General features: G+C 43.3%; 1 protein-coding gene across 1 annotated transcript in view; it reads left to right on the top strand.

Annotated features, from left to right (window-relative positions):
* The window catches only part of Cacna1e (calcium voltage-gated channel subunit alpha1 E), a 485,686-nt gene that overhangs the window by 249,448 nt on the left and 220,235 nt on the right, over positions 1–16,003 (top strand). The window contains exons 6-8 of the mRNA XM_085842043.1: positions 158–261; positions 1,048–1,200; positions 2,638–2,819. Coding sequence (XP_085698169.1) covers positions 158–261; positions 1,048–1,200; positions 2,638–2,819 — 439 coding nt within the window. The remainder of the gene's footprint in view (positions 1–157; positions 262–1,047; positions 1,201–2,637; positions 2,820–16,003) is intronic.

Raw genomic sequence — 16,003 nt, 5'->3', positions numbered from 1 at the left:
CACTGGTGATTCACTTGGGCTCAGGTGCGCCCACATACAGCTGGCACTAGCTTTGTGTACTTTCCAGGCAGAGGCTGCTATAGCCCAAACTCCCCATGAAACAGGAGGGGACAGACAGGCTGTGATAACCTTGAGTCTTTTGTGTCTCTCTCCACAGTATCCTGGCCACTGCGGGAACCCACTTCAACACCCACGTGGACCTGCGGACCCTCCGGGCTGTGCGTGTCCTGAGGCCTTTAAAGCTGGTATCAGGAATACCTAGTGAGCACCTACTTTCTTCTTTCTGATTGGCTAGTATCCTCAATTGGATCCAGGGTATAAAGCAATGTCAGGTGGAAGAGAAAGAGTTCTTCCTGGAGGGAAACCCTGAACTTGGCAACAATTGAACATAGCACTGTGCTTTTAAATTTAACATTTTCTCATATTTAAATAATAATGGAAGATAACAAAAAACAGGAAAGGAAAATAAAGGAAAAGTTTATTCTTATTGTATTACACTGAAATAAATGCTAATTGGATGCATTTTTTCATTCATTTCCCCTATGCATCCAAATATAATTTTAATTATTACATATGTGCAGTGTTATCTGCTGCAATAAGTGTTTCAGTCTCCTAAGGTTAAAAATTCTATGTGTTGTCAGAGGTTACGGTTTGTTAATCAGTACTGTGCTTCTCTTCCAGTGGGTGGAGGGCGGGATCTGAGAGGGAGTAATAGGAAAGGTCAACTTTGCCCCTGTTTTATAGGATTGTACAGCAGCAGGGACTTTAGACTGAGTATGAAACACAGCCTAATGAATTGAATTTGTCAAAGGAATCTATATGTCATCACAGAGGAAATGGAGGGTGATTTGTAGGCCAGGGAGAGGTGAGAAGGAAACATAGGAGAAGGGACATAGATGATGGCAGTCTTCAGTTTGACTTGTCTTGGTTACTTATCTCAGGATTAATGGTTTGGTTTTTGATGGAAGACTAGGAGAGGGTAACTGAGCCCACCTTGTCAGGAGGCAGTGATCAAGGTCTGTGCGTCACTTGCTCCTCTCTCTCTAGGCCTGCAAATCGTGCTGAAGTCTATCATGAAGGCCATGGTGCCTCTTCTGCAGATTGGCCTTCTGCTCTTCTTTGCCATCCTCATGTTTGCTATCATTGGCTTGGAGTTCTACAGTGGCAAGTTGCATCGAGCGTGCTTCATGAACAATTCAGGTAAGGTCATGATTTTCTGTCTTCTCTTCTCCCAGTGCTTCTTCCCTTTAGTCATAAGCATACATTCACGACATTTGGAGCTCTGCTGAAAAAGTATACTCTATCTCAGCCCTAGGATTACAGTCAGAAACTTCCTAGTCTGTAGCTTCTGGAGGTCCAACCAGCTTAAAGATAGATCTACTTGAAAGTTACATTACAAAACATGTTGCTTTGTATATAGTTGGAGGGGCTCAAATAGGTGGTCTCAGATCCTCTGTCCATGATAGAGGGCTTTTAGAATGCATGCCAAAAGCTGTACTGAATAGTCTACAGAATATATCTTTGATTCAAAGACCAGTGGGACCCTGGAGACCAGAATCAGATTGGTGTTCTGGTTGAGCTACAAAGAAAGCACCCTTTTGTGCTCCATCTCACATTCCTGAGAGAACTGGGGGGGGGGGGCTGTTAGTTTGGCTTGTCAGTTATGCCTTGAAAATTGTGGGATACACAAAACCCCAATTTCCAAATATTTGTATCTTTTTTTTTGTTCATTCCAAGCTAAGTAGTGTACAATAGGATGAAAGTCAGAGAGGAGGTTAAGAGAAATAAAGAATAAGTTAAAGAGTCCTAAATAAGTACCATGCTTTTATGAAAAGAATCTCCAAATGATTTTTATTTTACCTTTAGTTTAAAATAAAGTAAAAAAAAATGTATGCCTAAAAATTCAAAGAGTTAAGAAAATAAAGCACAATGGAGGAGCTAGAGAAAGCACCCAAGGAACTAAAGGGAACTGCAACCCTATAGGTGGAACAACAATATGAACTAACCAGTACCCCGGAGCTCTTGTCTCTAGCTGCATATGTATCAAAAGATGGCCTAGTAAGCCATCACTGGAAAGAGAGGCCCATTGGACTTGCAAACTTTATATGCCCCAGAACAGGGGAACGCCAGGGCCAAAAAGGAGGAGTGGGTGGGTAGGGGAGTGGGGGGGTGGGTATGGGGGACTTTTGGGATAGCACTGGAAATGTAAATGAGGAAAATACCTAATAAAAAAAAGAAAAAAAAAAGAAAATAAAGCAGCCAGTTGTTTACAACTGTCCCCAAGAAACCCTGGGAGAACCAAGGTTCATCCCAATTTCCAGGGTTTGGAAAATGAATAAGATTTACTATTACCTCAGCATCTTCTGTGTGAGCCATCCCTGTAAATTTCTGCAGCAGTGCAGACCAAAGTAGAGCTTCAGGCCTGAAGAAGATAGAGAGTTCTTTAGGAGCATTTTGAGTTGCACATGGATATAAACTGAGGGGTGTAGAGAGTCCAAGGTGGGAGAGGGTCTGAGGCAAGATGGGCAACCATCCGTCTACAGTAGGAGAAATGCTTACTTATGGCTCCCTAGGATCATTTCCATCTCATACTAAGCACTGCATGGTTTGTCTCCCACTCTCCAAATACATCTGCAGGTATTCTAGAGGGGTTTGATCCCCCTCACCCGTGTGGTGTGCAGGGCTGCCCGGCTGGTTATGAATGTAAGGACTGGATCGGCCCCAATGACGGGATCACCCAGTTTGACAACATCCTTTTTGCCGTGCTGACTGTCTTCCAATGCATCACTATGGAAGGGTGGACCACTGTGCTGTACAATGTGAGTGAGCTGATGGATGTGGTATGGGGGATGGGGTGGAATTCTGGTGTCCTTTTGGTCCCTCTGGAACAGGAAAGGCTGGGGAAATGTTGGGATTGTCCGGATTCAACTTTAGAACTTAGTAGAGCCTAGCAGGTCACTCTCCCAAACCCCAACCCCTTTGGATTTTTACTGAGTGGAAATATGTAACTGTCTTATTGCAATTGGTAGATTGTATTCCCTTATTCTGTCAATGGGTGAATGAACAAGTTAAATCAGATTGCCTTGTTGTGGAAAGTTTTGGATCCACAAGGTAATGGGGCACAGTGAGGTGTTCCAATAAGTGTAAAGGTCTCAGTTACTGTCCCCAAAGGGCTCACCATCAGATTGGAAAGCTGTTATAGTGGTTTTCAACCCCAGTGGCCCATTAGAGTCAGCTGGGAGCTTTAAAAATTATACTGCCTGGGCTTCACTCCAGGCCAATTAAGTAGGAATGTCTAGAGGTAAAGGCCTGTCATTGACATTTTTTAAAAGCTTCCTAGCTGATTTTAATATGCAGCCACTGTCAAGAACTACTGCATTACATGCCCAGAGAAAGCATGGTTAATTGTGAGACTCATTAAAATGCTTCTCTGGAAATCCAAGTTCCTAGGCTCCTGCCCCGGAGATTCTGACTTTGGGTAGCTGTGTATAATTGGTGAGCTGTGCTTTCAATGGAACCCTTGGTGATTCACGTGGTCAGGCTTGTCTGAGTTGGTATACGAGACAAAGCTGACCAGCCATCTGACAGGGATGCTAGAGATTCCAGCATGGAGACAGAAGTTAGACAAAGTGACTGTGCCTCTTCTGCCTTCCAGAGGCTGGTTGTCATAAGTCTCCCAAGACATGGTGTAGAGTCCAAGTTCAATCATGAGCACTGGGATGTGTGTGGGATGTGAGGGGGCAGAGTGAGAAGAGCAACTGGGGAAGATGCTTGGGAAGGATTGTATCCTCTGTGTCTTTGCCTTCAGTCATTTGGAGTCATGATGCTACTTATGCACACTCCCTTTACCTGGCTTTAACTCAAGATGCCCACCTTTTTCTTCTTCTTCTTCTTCTTCTTCTTCTTCTTCTTCTTCTTCTTCTTCTTCTTCTTCTTCTTCTTCTTCTTCTTCTTCTTCTTCTTCTTCTTCTTCTTTCTCTCTCTCTTTCTCTCTCTCTCTCTCTTCACATATGTACAAAGCTAATTAAGTAAGTGCAGTGTGACTTACATAGAAAGCAGCCTTTGAGAGGAAAATCCATGTCTTAGGAAGAGATTCAACCAAACCTGATGCCCAGAGAACAAGGCTTATATGAAGCCTAAATGTGTAGGTACTTAGCAACTGACTGACCATTGCAGTCAGCCCCTTTAGGTCCCAATATATGGCTGCTACCAGTTGTGTTTGCAAAATATTTTATGGCTTGTTAGGATATTGCTGGTAAGTAATTAGGCCTAGTATGGCAGTACCTATACCAAACTTCTATAGTCAATTTTATCTTTGTCACTATGCCCTGACTTTACAGGACAACTACTTCTATAGCATTTTCACTGTATTGGGCATTTTAAGTATCAGATAGGTGATTTAAAGCAATGGGAAGTTGGATACAGTTATATGCAAATACTGTACTATGTATGAGAGTTGAGAAACCTCAGATTTTGGAATCTATGGAAGGTCTGGACACCAATGTTCTACAGATGCTAGGAAATGACTAAACTAGTCTGGATCTATTCCCATACAGGATGAATAAGGTGGAACTGAGAAATTTAGTAGGCAAGAATTACAGGCTGTTGTGCTAACATTCCAGAGGGTAGGATAGAGGTTTTCCACACCAGGTGATGCTCAGAAAGCCCTGGCTACTGTGATTCAGCACCCCCTGGTGACACTCTGGAATTCTTATTAGCTATGGGAGGCAGCAGGGAGGAGGAGGCAAACATGGCGAGAGCATAGTCACTTCCCATCTGAGATGTCAAGGTTGTCTTGAGGCAATGTCACCAAGACTAGCCAAGAAACCTTGAGAAATTACAGTGCTGGCCCTGCAGTGGCTGGTGTCACTTGTGGAGCTCTGAAAGTGATGAACTTCAATTAGATGTGTAGACTCACCTAAGTGATGTGATAAATGCATGGAAAGCCTACAAGGAGAAGTGTTGCATTTGAGGATATAAGTGTGATCTGCCATTCCTCCGACCAGGGATCAGCTGGGACTGAGATGCGCCAAAGTGGAGCAGATGAGCTGCTCATCACTCCTGCACTGGTCCTCTTGGAGATCATTACTTATTTCTACAACTATTGACTTTGTAGATATTCTGTATCAAGCACTTTGCAGAAACACTAGCAAGATGGCATTGGGGCGGGGAAGGGGCACGATCCCTGCTGGCATGGTTCTCTCTTTAAATTCCCATCTCTCCTGTTATCTGTCAGTTGTAGCAATAGAGCCTACACAAAGCAACAGTGATCTAGCTCTTGCCTATAGTTTTGCTCCATGAAGCAAGCAGGGAGGGAAAGAGGTCAATGACAGATCCTCTGAAACCCTTCATCACAGCAGTTCCTAGGGCCACAGACTCACACCTCTCTCTGAAGTCCAACCTGTTAGTCATTGAACTGAAGCCTCCTGCTGGCCTTGATGGTTGGATCCAGGCATAGAAGAACTGGCTGAGCAATAAGGTTGATTCCTCCAAAATATCTGGCTACAAATAGGCAAAAAGAACTCTTGTGTACTCTGAAAAAAAAAGCAGTGGCATGGGGCATGGGGCCAGGTATCACTGGCAGAGGTGACAATCCTACTGAGGTGGATAGCTGCCTCTTGATTCAGGAGAAATCAAATAAAAATGGCACTCAATTTTCAGTGAGTGGAACAAAGACAAAGTCTGTATTTTTTTTAGAGAGCCATCAAAACTGGTCTTAGTTGGGCAAGAACCTAACTGAAGCAAGACTCAATAGGGGCTGTGTAGAGGAACTGGGTACACCTTGCTGACTTAGCCTCCTGTCACTGCAGAGATGTGCTCCATAAGACTGACTCTTTGGACCACTGGAAATAGGGCTGGCTATGGTAAAATTCTATCATAAAGGCTCTCTATTTGTTGAAATTTAACTATTCGTCTTTGAAAGAAGAGGGGATTGGGGAAAGGGGAGAAAATAACAGTGGCGATGGCGTAGACAAACAGACCTGCCAATTCTTTCTGTGTGTTTGTTCTCCCTGACAGCTCTATTGTCAGGGTTACATGCAGACAAGCACCTAGAGTTTGTTGGGGTTTTTTGTTTGTTTTTTTTAAATCTTGGAAAACCAGTGATGTTCTTGGGATTTATTGTGGATTATTCTTGGAGGTGCATGAGTGTGGCGTTGCTTAAGAGCATGGGTTACTCAAGGGAGCTATGCCACTGAAAAATCACACTCCAGCATGGATGCTACATACTTGAAGCTCCCTGGCCAACTTACAAACAGCATGGTGGGCTAGACAGTGTCCCCTCCCTAGCAGTTACTAATAAGCTTAGACTCTATGATGACAAAATTTATATGTGCAAACATGATATTTATAAAGCATGGACTTAAGTATGAACAACAAATCAACTTAATATCACGAATACAAGTATGTATGTCTGGATATTTTACACAGGATTTACTACCTCCAGTAAAACACAGACATTAGGATGTAGACTTCCCTTCTGTATTAGTCTGGGTTTTGACCAGAACTGATGGGATGAATATTTATGAAGGACTTTATTAGGATGGCTTACAGGCTAATCCAACAATGGCTGTTTACCCATGTAAAGTGCAAGAATCCAATAGTTGTTTAGTCCACCAGGCTGAATATCTCAGCTGGTCGTTAGTATACTCTGGAATGCCAAAGAAGTAGACTTTAATGTCAGTGAAGGGATGGACTTGCCAGCAAGAGCTTGAGTAAGCAGGCAAAGAACAAAACATTTCTTTTTCTATGTCCTTTATTATATAATCTGCCCCCAGAATGTATAGATCTTCCTACCTCGAAAGATCTTGATTAAAGGTGGCCCTTTCTGCATCAGATGATTTAGTTAAGAAAAATACCCCACAAGTGTACCCAGCTGCTTGGGTTTTAGTTAATTTCATGTGTAGCCAAGTTGACAACCAAGAAGAGTTATCACATCTTCTGCCACTTCTTGTTTTGTGATGGCCCAGTCCACCTAACTGATATGTTTCATCAGGCAGAGCATGAAAAGAAGAGAGCTACTCTCTACCATTCCATTGTCCCTTCTTTTTAATGATACAACAAGTATACAAGACTAATTGGCCACTCAGACTAGAAAGCGAGTCTTAGTTATGGGTGTTACATACTCCAAAAGAAAAAGAAAAAAGAAGCTCTCAGGCAGGAAGGTTCATCTTGACCATTTTCCCCCTAAAATGTTATCCTAGTTTTCTCTCTATTGCTGTTACAAACATCATGAGAAAAATCATGTCACATAGGGAAAGGATTTATTTGTCTCATAGTTCTAGGTCGCAGTCCATTATTGAGAAAGGTTGGGGTAATAAGTAAACTCAAGCAGGGACCTAAAGTACAAGCTACTTGCTGGCTTACCTACAGACCTATGCTGCGGTAGCTTTCTTACCTAGCAGAGAACCATCTTCCCAGGGAATGGTGCTGCCCATTGTGGACTTGGCACTTATACAGTAATTAATAATCAAGACAACACCCACAGACATGCCTACAGGCTAACCTGATCTGAGCAATCCTTCAATTGAGATTCCCATCTCAGATGACTCTGGGCAATGTCAAGATGATGACTAAAGCCAACCAGGACAAATGCAAAGGTCTTTGTTCCCTTTTTGCTGTACAGACACTTTATAGGTGTCTTTGGTGACTTTGGTGAAATCTGCCAATGACTATCCTTACATTCATTTGTGTTTGGCTTCTCTCATCATTTTATACCGTAAGGGAATTAGTCAGGGTTCCATTGCCAGGGCTACATGGACTTTCTTCAGGCTTACTTTAGTCTCTACCAAAATTTCAATTCTGCTTGGTCAAATTCCAGCTGTATTCTTGGCTTCCCTTTCTCCTGTGGTAGAAAGAATACAAAACAGTTCAATTCTGCTGGCTGCTTCTACCTGTTTGGACTACAGCTCCCAAAGGTCTCCTCAACTCACAAACTCTCCCTGGCACTTAGTAATTTAATTAATTTTATTTACCCCAAACCTGATAGTTGTTCCTTTTCATGGCAGCAAGTCCTTTCCTTGAACAGTGCAGTTCACTTAGCAAATGTGTCTTTGGCTTAAGTATTAAACCTTTAATCCTCTTCATGAGGACTAGATGTAGCCAAGAAAATCAACTCTTTCCTGATTCTGACCCGAGTTTCCCCTCACTTTTGTTATTCTTGTTTTATGCTGTCTGCTGTTTTCATGTTTTTAGAACTAATATTTTGATTGCCAAGCTTCCCAGGTCTCTATCTGCAATTATTTGGGTCTCTGCTATTAATGTTCAGGTTTTCTGTCTGCCTGCCTGTTTTACATGTCTGTAGCTGGCATTATTTCTTTTCTCACTTGTTATTGATGCAGATGTGGATGTAGAAAAATCCTAGAGCCGTGCTGCTTTCCCAGATGTATAGTTTGCCTGTCTCTGCGTGGAGTGCTCCCAGCCACTGTTGTGGAAGATGTCTTTGAAGGCTTTTGGCAAAAGAGGCAACTTAGAGTCTGGGTGCTTCCTGAGAGCCGCCTTCACTGCTCAGAAAGCCTTTGGTTTATGCGGGTGGCTCTCTTTTTATCCTGCCTTCTAGCTATACAGTTAATACTAGTTAAATTCGATAACATGTGTTTACTATCTGCCTCATTGAGATTTTGCTCAGGTGTGTGATATACAATCATGTTGAGGGAATCCCACCGTATCCCAGTGCTAGTGAAAAAAAAAATACCATTTTCTTTTTGGAGTAATTCTGTTGTTGTATCTACAGAAGACACCACAGGTTGAAGGATGAGAGACTAGGGAACGTGTCTAATCTTTGCCTCAGTCATCCATCCTGTATTGCTTCCTCCCACATGCTTTGATGATAGGAGGACATCTGTCAAAGCTCGTTTGACAGATGAGTGGCAGGAGTCCTGATCTTCTCATGGAGCTAGAATAATGAGGTACCCCATCTGATCTAGCAGCTGACCTAGGATCAGCTCGCTAACACCTGGGGGCACTTCTAGCTAGTCTCACTCTTGCTCTGGAACTGACAGTTTTTCTTCACACCTCCCATTTGCCATCTCTACCTCTCTGTTTCTGTGTAAGAGCCTGTCATCCAGGTGAAGCCTGGATTCTGATACCTGTGTGTGTTCACCTGTGACTCATCTGATTAATGGAGAGATTGATAAGTGGATCTTGCAGGCAAGTCTGCCCCCTTTCCTATGAAGGCTACAGGGTAAGGTGTGCTTAGCAAGGAGCTATAACTTCCCCCTCATTACTCCCAAGTACCTGGATGCACATATTTTTTTCAAGTTCTCCAAGGAGAGAAAAGAGATTAGGAAATATTGTTTCTAGAACTCACAATAAATGTTTTTCTCTCTTCTGTCTACTCTCATAGGTATTTATAGACACATTAACTTATTAATTTATTTAGTATTTGTTATATGCCAGGACTATTGTAGATATTGGGGATATAGCAGAGCCCCTACATTTGTGGAATTTCCATCTGAAGGACATAAGTTTGGAATAGATAGCAAACGTGGAATATCTCAGATACTGATAGATATTGTGGAGAAATTTTTAAGTGGAGAACTGGTAAAGGTTCACTTTTACACGAAGCTCTCAGCAGGACTATTCAGAGATGGCATCTGAGCAAAGACTTGAAGCTGGTAAAGGAATGAGCTAAGTGGTTTTCTTTCTTGGTTTTCTATGTCCCATGTAGCTGGGATAGCACTGCAAGGACCTAGAGATGTGCCAGTTACATTTACAGAATAGCACAGAGGCTAGCATATTGGAGTACAGTGAGTGATAGGTAAAGCCAGGAGGAGGATGTGGATCATGTGGACCTGGTGACCATTGCCTTTTTTTTTTTCTTTTCATATCAGTTGGATAAAAAGCAATGGGGCAGGAGTGGAGGACAGAAGTGACACGACCTAGGTTGCATCTAAAGATCCAGATTCCTTGCTAAGAACAGACTCTAAAGGAGCAAGTCTGGAAGTAGGAAGACAAGTTAGGACATCAGTGAAATGGTCTAAGGCAGCATGACGGGAACTCCACCCAGGGAGGCAACACTGTAAGAGCTAAACGGTGGGTGGTTCTAGGTGTGTAGTTGGCTAGTTTCAAGAATGAGAGAAAGCAGAACACTGGAGTTATCACTTGGGATAGTTAATAGTTTGAATAAAGATTAAGAATTAAGTTTGGGCGAGTTAAACTTTCCATGCTTATTTGATGTGCTAGTATGGTCATGACGTTGAATAAATGGCTTTGGTGTGGAAGCTTATTCAGGAAATATCCTTTGGGACGTTTTCAGTGTATGGCAGTTGGAGTTATGAGACCATAAAGGAAGTGAGTATAGAATGAAGGCCAGGGGAGATTCTAGGCCTGAGTTCCAAAGGTAAAGTGTTAGGGAGAAAGTCACCAGCAAAAAGTGACTGAGAAGGAGTGGTAAGAAAGTGGGTGTCCCAAGGCCAATGGAATAGGATGCTTTGAGGAGAAGGAAGGAGAGGAGGGGAGAGTCAGTTCTTGGGAACACATCTCCCTGAGGTGCCAACATCACACAAAGCCAACTCTATTCTGTATTACTTTGCTAATAGTTTCTTGGAGATTTATTCATTACATCTTTAACTCACATTCGTATTTTCTCTTTCAAAAATGCTTTCCTCATTTAAGTCAAATGTTTCTAGTGGGTCAAATCGGATGCTGGTGGGAAATGAGCCATCTTAAGGCAGGAACAGTTAAGGGACTGTGAAGAGGTTAAACGAGAAGGTCTGGCACAGTGGCAGATGAAGTGCTCGAGGACCATACAAGTTCTCTTCCAATTCTTTCTTTTGTTCTTGGGGAAGCAGGAAATGAGATCATCAGTTGAGGGAGGGAGGAGGAAGAAGGAAGATGTTGGAGGGTTGCAGAGAAGATAGAAGCCAGCTTTCTAAATGTCGGAGTGGTAAATGGGGTAGGAAAATGGTGTGGGTTCTGTGCAGCACTGAAGAACCCCTTGGTGTGAGTGGCTATGAAGTCCACAGGAGACCAGTGAGCAGCACAGAGTGCTTTCAGGAGCTTAGCCACTTTGCAGCTAACAGTGGTAGATAAAGGTCTGCCTTTTTCCAAAGCAATTTTGCCCCATGAGCTCACTCAGGGAGAGAGGGCTGGGAGTGTGTTTGTAGCTTGGCAGTGGCACCTGAACTAGGTAAAGAGAAAAGAGGTAGTGGGTAGAGTAAAAATGGCCCTTTATGAAGCCCATCGAAAAATGTGTCGGGCAAATTCAGTCTGTGGAGTAACCTACCTGTTTCATTATTTTGGAAGTAGCAAGTTGGTTTTGAAGCTGAGCATTCTGATTCATAAGTGTATGTGTGTGTGTGTGTGTGTGTGTGTGGGTGGGTGTCTTCACCCTGCTCTCAGGAGAGTAAATATATGGTATACTTCATGAGTACACTGAGGCCATGACTGTAGTCACCCTACACAGCCTCTAAGCCAGTGCTTCTCAACCTGTGGATTGCAACCCCTTTGGTCGCCTAAGCCCATCAGAAAACACAGATCTTTACACCACTATTTATAACAGTAGCAAAATGACAGTTGCAAAGTAGCAACCATTTTATGGTTGGGAGGCACCACAACACAGGGAACTGTGTTAAAGGGTCACAGCATTAGGAAAGTGGAGAGCCCCTGCTAAGCCCTTGCTGACTCAATCCTAGAGAGCCTGAATCCTACTGTCACTGAACTCCAAATGTTTTCTTGAGAACATTCAGTGACTGAAAGCCCTCAGGCCCAGCTAGCTGTCTCACTAGCACTGTGTGCCTAAATCTAATTTCCTCCCCCAATTGATTTTTTAAATTAAATTAACTTATTTTTGAGTGCAGGGGCTGGTGCATGTGTAAACATGGATATGGGGTCAGATGTTGACACTGGGTGTCTTCCTCAGTTGTCCCCTAACTTTGTTTTGAGACAGGGTCTCTCACTATACACAGAGCTCATGCATTTAGTTGGGGTTTCCTCCTGTCTCTACCTCTCCAGTGCTGACATGATAGACTCATGCTGCCACACCCCGCTTTTACACTTATGCTGGGTATCAAACTCCAGTTCTCATGCTCCCACAGCAAGCATGCTACAGAATGAAAAATCTTTCCAGCCCCCGGATTTAGTTTTTAAATTAGCACACAAAGTAACAGGTTTCTTTATGGCATTTCCACACTTAATTAGATTGGCTAATACCCTCTCCCCTTCTGTCCTCTCTCCTCCCCTCCCCTCCCTTCCCCTTCTCTTCTCTTCCCTTCCTTTTCTTTCTCCCTCCCCTTCCCTCTGTCCCCTCCTCTCCCCCTTCCTCTTCCATCCTCCCCCTTCCCTTTTTCCCCCCTCATCCTTCCTCTCTTCTCTCCCCTCTTTTCCTCTCTTCTCCTCTCTTCTCCTTTCTTCTCCTCTCCTCTCCTTTTCTCTATCTTCACCTTTTCTCTACCATATGGCTCCTATACCACTCCTGGACATATGCCTAAAGGACTCATAAAGATGTTTACACATCTATATTTACTCCTGCTCTGTTCACAGAGGCAAGGAGATAGAATCAGCCAGGATGTCCATCAAAAAAATGAATGGATAATAAAAATGTGGTCCATGCACACAATGGAATTTTATCCATCTGTAAAGAAAAGAAAAATGACATCATAAAACGTGTAGGAAAACATGTAGGTAGAACTGAGAAATGTGCTATTAAGTGAGCTAGCTCAGACTTAGAAAGACAAATATGTTCTTTCTCATATATGGCTCCTAGCTTCTAATCTTTGTATGTGTATGTTAATGTGTGTGTAAGGGCAAGAGCTAAGAAGGTAGAGGGACCTATGAGAGGGGAAACAGTGAGGCTTTAAGGGAGGGACAGAGGGAGGGAGGGAAAGTTTGAAAACAATGCCTGTGATTTTGAAGTTGAAGGATGGCTATTGGGGGTTAGGAGGTGGCACAGATGATTTTAACTGTTGTGTGAAGCACTGAGCCAGCCTATTCTCTAGGTTAGTCACATGTCCTCTTTGGAAGTCCTGCTATGCACCCTGCTGGAATCATGGACCTGTAGCATCCCATTCTTGGGTTCCTTGTATGGGAAGGAACAGGTTTTCGCCCTCATATGTGTCACATTCCCATTCATAGCTGTCTCTGCCTTGAAATCATTCCTACGCTCTGCAGATCCATCTTGATTTCTTAATAATTTGTCAAACTAGGGATGCCATCATGTTTGGGACCCGCTCCAAATGCGCCGCTTGCCTCCTGAACCGGTGCCTGCATTTCACACCATGCACCAGGCTGGTCTCCCAGTCTTTTGTCTGCACAAGGCCATTAGGCTGGCTATGGGTTGCTTTGCCTGCTTTTAGCCCACTTAATACACAGTTTAATTTCCGATCCATGCCTCGGGTGCCTGATGCGTCACACAGCCTCAGGCTATGATCTCTCTGTTCAGAGACAATACTGAGCTTTAGGTGATCTGTCCCTGGGGCTTCGGGGACAGAAATTAACTAGAGGTGTCGAATGGTGACTCAACAGCCATTTCAGGTACTTTTCACTGAATCACCCTGGAGCCAAATGCTTCCAGAATCCCAGCCAGGCAGGGATGGCACCGTGACAATTCTTGGCCCACTGGGAAAGCCAAGAGGTCTCTAATTTTTTTTCTCAATTGATCATTCACTGGGGAAAAGGAAAAATAAGTATTGAGCAATGCTTTTCAGGGCCCATCCTACTGTGGCCCATCTTAAAGTCATCCAGGAACTACCTCTGCAATTTTCAATCACTGCGACCTGCCCTGACCTAATATGACATCATCCCCAGAGGTAGAAGGAAGGAGTCCATTTTAACAAGCTCCCTCAGGATTCTAAGATTGTGCCCTGAAGTTTGAGAACCGCTGTTCCACATGACTGTAATTGCCAAGCACTGGGCAAAGAGACACAGCCTGGAGAGTGGGAGAGGGCTGAAGGGAAGATACTCTGCCTCCAGCCTGCTCTTCCCACCAGGTGGGTTTCCATGACTCTGTGTATTGTCCACTGTTTGTCGTACAGTGATTGACAAAGAGTGACCTCTGATTTTAATTTAGGGACTTGAGTCCCAATGGGAAGGCAAGTCGTCATGTGAAGGGAAATACTCAAATCCATATAACCATAAGACAAAGGAAATATCATAAGTGGCTGGGAGAGAGATACTCAGGGCTTTCTGGGAGGACCAACGGGTGTGGCTGACCTAAAGGGAGCTTCTGCAAAGCCTGTCTAGACTTGGCCTATTTAATGTGAGGGCCAAGGAACAAGGAGATCTAGTGATAGTGAGTTGTACAACAGGCTGTATGGCAAAGGTGACAGAGCTCTTGATGTTCCATGGGGGGAACATTGTTTTTCTAAGAGGCACTGGGATGCTAGTTTATATTCTTATTGTTTTAAAGGGATAACTTGAAAACTGATATCACGAGGTTGGTAGTTGTGTGTGGAAGGTCTGGAAGTACTAACTTTCTTTCACCTACCATCTCCTTGATTTCTCTGTACTTCTTGTATGCTGACAACTTCTTGTATGTGGAGTTTGCTGGTTTGAGCCTCCTCAATTTTACATGTTACAGCTAGATATCAGTTTTGTTCTCAGTTCCAGCCAGTGTACCTTGTTTTCCCCATGATTTCATTTCAGCCTCTTTCAAAGAGGAGGTGGGGTTAGACTGGAACGTCTTTTTTCTCAGGTTCTAAGGATTCCCCCTTAGCTGCTGGAGAAGAGTTTTGAAGGGTTCCTGAGAACCTCTCACCATTGTCTAGCCACCAAAGAAAACAGGACGTTCTACATTCAAAGAGGCAGAGAACTGAATTAACTCCAAGGAAAGGAATTTTATGAAAAAGACCACTGAGAACAGTTCAGCTGATCATCAGTATAGGAATATGTCTGATGCTCTGGGAACGCACAGTAGTCAAGAGAAAGAAAAGAAGCCATAATTATAAACATAGCCACAGAGGACCTAGGAGGCCTTCTATCTTTCCTCCCCTTCAGCTGTACTTGGGTTCTGTTTACTTTGAAATGAACGACTGAGGCAGGAACCTTTCATACTTGTGTTGAGTGGTCTTCATCAGCCAGAACAGACCAGACTAATCTCCACAGCCTCTGGGGTTGGAAATAAGATGGTTTATTTTTTCTGTCCCCTGTGGCACTCTCCTTATCTCCTTGTTTCCCTTCCTCTCTCCCTCCCTCTTCCCCATTTATCACCAAGATACAGGTCCTTGCTCTAGACCAGGGACTTACCCACTGAGATCCATGAATGATCTGGATTAGCATCTTTAAAATTCCTTTTAAATCATTTTAGTGTGTATTAATTGTACGAAGTAGTGATTTGCATCATGGTGTTTCCTACACATACATAATACATTTTCATATTTTGTCTTTGTTTTGAAATTTTTCTTCTTGAGAACGTCACACGAGTAAACAGTAGAATATGATCATATATGGTTCTTACTTCACCTCTTCAGCCCCTCCTCATATCCCTTTTAGGGTATGAGAATCCTATCAGTAGCCACATCCCCAGAAAAGAGTGATGTTCCCTCTCCTAGAAAGCATCAGTTGCCAACCTCCCCTAGAGCTGCCAAAAGCTCTTAAGTAAGAAGTGGAGCCTGGATATCATCTACCCTCTCTGTGCCAGAATTTTGTCTGGCTTGTTGTCATAAGGGTCTTGTTTAGGTAATCACAGTTGCTGGGAGGTTGTTAGTGTGATAGCCATGTCGAATCCAGAAGATAGCATTTCAAGGTATGTCTCCCTAGCCTTTGACTCTCACCTTCTTTCTGGCTCCCTTGCCAAGACATTCCCTGAGCTTTGGTGGAGGGGAAACAGGACTAGCAGGCTTTTCATTGGAGTCTTGTTTAGGAATCAGTGCTCAGTCTTTTGTTTGTAGTACTCTGACCAGTTGTAAGGCCCTCTATTGACACATCCTTGAATCAAGGCCCATTGATCATACGTTCTACCAAAAAATTCTACAGGGAAGAAGAAAAGGACATTCTATTTTAGGGGTTATATCTCAGGCTTCCTGAATTCTAAAATCTTTGACTATGGACTGAGGAAATGTAAAATTAA

This window comes from Mus caroli, unplaced genomic scaffold (genome assembly GCF_978045245.1).
Source record: "Mus caroli unplaced genomic scaffold, Mus_caroli_1 scaffold_1, whole genome shotgun sequence".
NCBI lineage: Eukaryota > Metazoa > Chordata > Mammalia > Rodentia > Muridae > Mus > Mus caroli.
Note: the sequence above shows the minus strand (reverse complement) of the source record. Positions and strands in the feature narration are given on the sequence as shown.